Below are 3,768 nucleotides of genomic sequence, written 5' to 3' on the forward strand. Positions count from 1 at the left end.
TTTGTTATGAGCTAACTAAAGAAATATTATTGCCTGCCTTTCATTGATGTGATATCACAAATATATACAATTGTTACCAAATCCCTCTATTTAGGAAGGTATTGATGTTTCATGAATATAATTACATATAGAGATATTGACAAACCATTTTCTATTAATATGAGGCATCAGTAGAAATAGTAACAAATAATTTTCTATTAGTATTATATTCTATTACTCCCCCGCAGTCGAAGCGGGAGATTGACTGACGCTGAGATTTTCCCAGAAGTCCTAAAAGAGTATTAATGGAAGGCCTTTGGTAAAAATGTCTGCAATTTGATACCGTGAGGGGACGTGGAGGACCCAAACATGGTCGCGAGCTACTTTATCGCAAACGAAACGTATATCCATCTCAATGTGTTTCGTTCGTTGATGTTGAACTGGATTACCGGAGAGATAGATTGCACTTACGTTGTCATAGTAAACTAAGGTGGCCTTATGAATAGGATAATGTAACTCGAGAAGGAGATTGCGTAGCCAACAAGATTCAGAAACCACATTAGCAACACCACGATATTCGGCCTCAGCATTAGATCGTGATAAAGTGGGTTGACGTTTTGATGACCAAGAAAGCAAATTATCACATAGAAACACACAGTAACCAGAAGTAGAGCGAAATGTATCAGGACACCCTACCCAATCGGCATCTGTATAAGATTTTAGGAAGGTAGTGCGTGAAGGATAGAGACTCAAACCGTAGTTTCGTGTGCCCTGAATGTAGCGTAAGATGCATCGTAGGGCATGCATGTGAGCATCCATTGGATTATGCATAAAGAGACATATCTGTTGAACGACATAGGAGATATCGGGCCGAGTGAAGGTGAGATACTGAAGAGCACCTGCAAGACTACGATAAAGTGATGGATCCTCATATGGAGTGCTATGCGTGGCACTTATCTTTGGCTTTGTGTCAACTGGGGTTTGACAAGACTTGCAGGTTGACATGCCGGTGCGTACTAGGATGTCTTCGACATACTTTTTCTGAGAGAGAAAAATACCTCTTTGATGGCGGGTGACTGCAATACCCAAAAAATAGCTCAAAGGTCCCAAATATTTCATAGCAAACTCTGAACTAAGAAGTGAAATGATAGATTTTCGTAGAGTATCAGAAGAGGTAGTAAGAATAATGTCATCAACATACAATAAGATGTAAGCCATATGAGTGCCTTTCTTGTAGATGAAAAGAGAGTGATCACACTTGCTTTGAGAGAAGCCAATAGAAGAAACATAATCTACAAATCGCTTGTACCAAGCTCGAGGAGCTAGTTTAAGCCCATATAGTGATTTGCGAAGAAGACAGACATGATGAGGATTCACTGGGTCCTTAAATCCCAACGGTTGATGCATGTAGACGGTTTCTTTTAGTTCTCAATGGAGAAACACATTCTTGACATCCAACTGATGAATTTGCCAAGATTTTGAGATAGCAATACTAAGGACAATACGAATAGTAGCTAGTTTGACCACGGGACTAAAAGTTTCTCCACAATCGATGCCAACCTGTTGACCTGCACCATCACCTACAAGTCGGGCTTTATGCCTCTCAAAAGAACCGTCAGATTTTTCTTTATGTCTAAAAATCCACATAGATTGAATAACATTAAAACCGGTGGGTTGTGGCGCTAAATGCCACATCTTATTTTTAATTAGAGCGTTATATTCATCATCCATGGCCATTTTCCAATTTGAGTCTTTAAGTGCAGACACTGGGTTTTTAAGTATATGAGATATTGTGACATGGGTGTGGAGGCCATAATATTTTTGGTTTGGCTTAAAAATTCCATGTTGACTTCTAGTAACAGGTTTTGTATCTGTTTGTAAGGTGGGTTGGAAAATTGCAGGAATGGTATTTTGACTTATGGATTCAGTATCTGTTGTTGTGAGGTGTGGGGAGAGGGAGTTTGTATTTGATAATATGGTGGGCTGTTGTGGAGGAGGAATAGGGATGTGAGACCGAGTGGGTGAGGTTATTGTTGTGGGTGAGTCCGTATGGGATGAGGTGGGTCTGTATGGTTGTGTGGGTTATTTTGTGTTTGGGTAATTATATGGTTCATGTAGTAGGGGGACAACTCGTTTTCAAGGAAGTTATATGTAGTAGGTTGGGGGGTGTGCAACTTTGCATATGGAAAATGAGTTTCGTCAAATAGGACATGGCGGCAAATAATAATTTTATTGGATGTTAAATCTAGAAATTTATATCCTCGATGATTTTTCGGATACCCAAGAAAGACACACGGAGTGGATCGAGGTTGGAGCTTATGTATCGTAGTGGAAGAAAATAGAGGATAACATAAACAACCAAACACACATAAATGTGAGTAAGAGGGTTCTTTGTGATATAACATTTTAAGTGGAGACTCAAAATTTCTGGTTTTGTTTGGCAAAATGTTTAAGAGATATGTTGCCATTTCAAGAGCATGATGCCAAAAAGTACGTGGTAAAGACGCGTGAATTAATAAAGTTCGAATAATATTATTAATGGAGCATATTATTCATTCAGATTTGCCATTTTGAGATGATGTATAAGGGTAAGACAAACGAAACCACATTCCATTAATATCACACATGTTTCGAAAATTATTATTGACGTATTCACTACCATTGTCACATTGAATTGTTTTAATTTCTCGTTGAAATTGGGTGTTGATGTAAGCCTTTAGTTTTTGAAAATTAGAATATACTTGAGATTTTTTTGACATTGGAAGAGTCCACAAAAAATTTGAGTAATTATCCAAGAAAAGAACATAATATTTGTGACCTAAAGAGCTTACAACAGGAGACGTCCATACATCGTTATGTAAAATATCAAACGGCAAAAAACTAGTATTATTTGAATTCATGAAAGGCAACTTGATATGTTTACCAAGAGGACAAGAACGACATAAACAAGAATGTATTTGTCTAGATTTATTACATTCAATAAGTTTATTTTGTCTAAGAGAATTTAAAATGCGTTCTCCCGGATGACACAAGAGATCATGCCACGGAGAAGGTGATAAAGCTGCAAGAGAAAGATTAGGCTTGGATTTATTTTTGGAGTTGGTGTTGGTTGTGATGGGGTATAGATCACCTCGGCTCTCACATCTCATTAGAGTCATCCCCGTCTGAAAGTCCTTCACAGAAAAACCAAACGGGTCAAATTCAATTGAAACCTTATTATCTATGGTAAATTTATGAACTGACACTAAGTTTTTAATTAACTTTGAAGCATGTAGTATATTGTTTAGCACAAAAGGGGGGTGTGGGGGTTTTATGTGTGCACTGCCAAGGCCATAAATTGGAATAGAGTGGCCACTTCCAACAATTATATTAATATTTTTTCTCAATTTAAAATAAGATGAAAGATTACCTTGCGAGGATGTCATATGAGAAGTGGCTCTGGTGTCCATATACCAAGATTGATCAGGTTGAGCAAGATTGAGGGTGTGTAGAGTAGTTTCAATATCAATTGGGCTGGGTGCATTAACATTGTAAGCAGCCTGTTGTGGTCTTGGCCCAAGGACTCCTCCTTGTTGAGTCTGTGCAGCATTAGTGGGCCTACTCCAATTGTCAGATGGATAAGGGCAATGTGGTACATTCCATGGAGCCATTGTGCCATGGCATCCATTGTTTCCATTGTTGTTGACCTTGACCACGACCCCCACTGTTGAAATGATTGGGACCTGTCCGACCGCCCCTCCCGTAGTTTCGGCCACCGTTGTTGCGGTTGTTCTTTTTGCCTCGGTTGCC

General features: G+C 38.8%; 2 protein-coding genes across 2 annotated transcripts; both read right to left on the bottom strand.

Moving 5' to 3' along the window:
* Positions 1–270: 270 nt before the first annotated feature.
* LOC127101893 (uncharacterized mitochondrial protein AtMg00810-like) lies at positions 271–1,386 on the bottom strand. The gene has a single exon (XM_051039322.1). The coding sequence runs from the start codon at positions 1,384–1,386 to the stop codon at positions 271–273; it is 1,116 nt and encodes a 371-aa protein (XP_050895279.1).
* A 21-nt stretch (positions 1,387–1,407) lies between these two features.
* LOC127101894 (uncharacterized mitochondrial protein AtMg00820-like) lies at positions 1,408–1,716 on the bottom strand. Its single transcript, XM_051039323.1, has one exon. The coding sequence runs from the start codon at positions 1,714–1,716 to the stop codon at positions 1,408–1,410; it is 309 nt and encodes a 102-aa protein (XP_050895280.1).
* Between the last annotated feature and the right edge of the window lie 2,052 nt (positions 1,717–3,768).

This window comes from Lathyrus oleraceus, chromosome 7 (genome assembly GCF_024323335.1).
Source record: "Lathyrus oleraceus cultivar Zhongwan6 chromosome 7, CAAS_Psat_ZW6_1.0, whole genome shotgun sequence".
NCBI lineage: Eukaryota > Viridiplantae > Streptophyta > Magnoliopsida > Fabales > Fabaceae > Lathyrus > Lathyrus oleraceus.

Bases quoted from the DNA above. Each gene is read 5' to 3' on its own strand.
- LOC127101894 (XM_051039323.1), bottom strand. From the start codon at position 1,716: ATGGCCATGGATGATGAATATAACGCTCTAATTAAAAATAAGATGTGG.
- LOC127101893 (XM_051039322.1), bottom strand. From the start codon at position 1,386: ATGCATCAACCGTTGGGATTTAAGGACCCAGTGAATCCTCATCATGTC.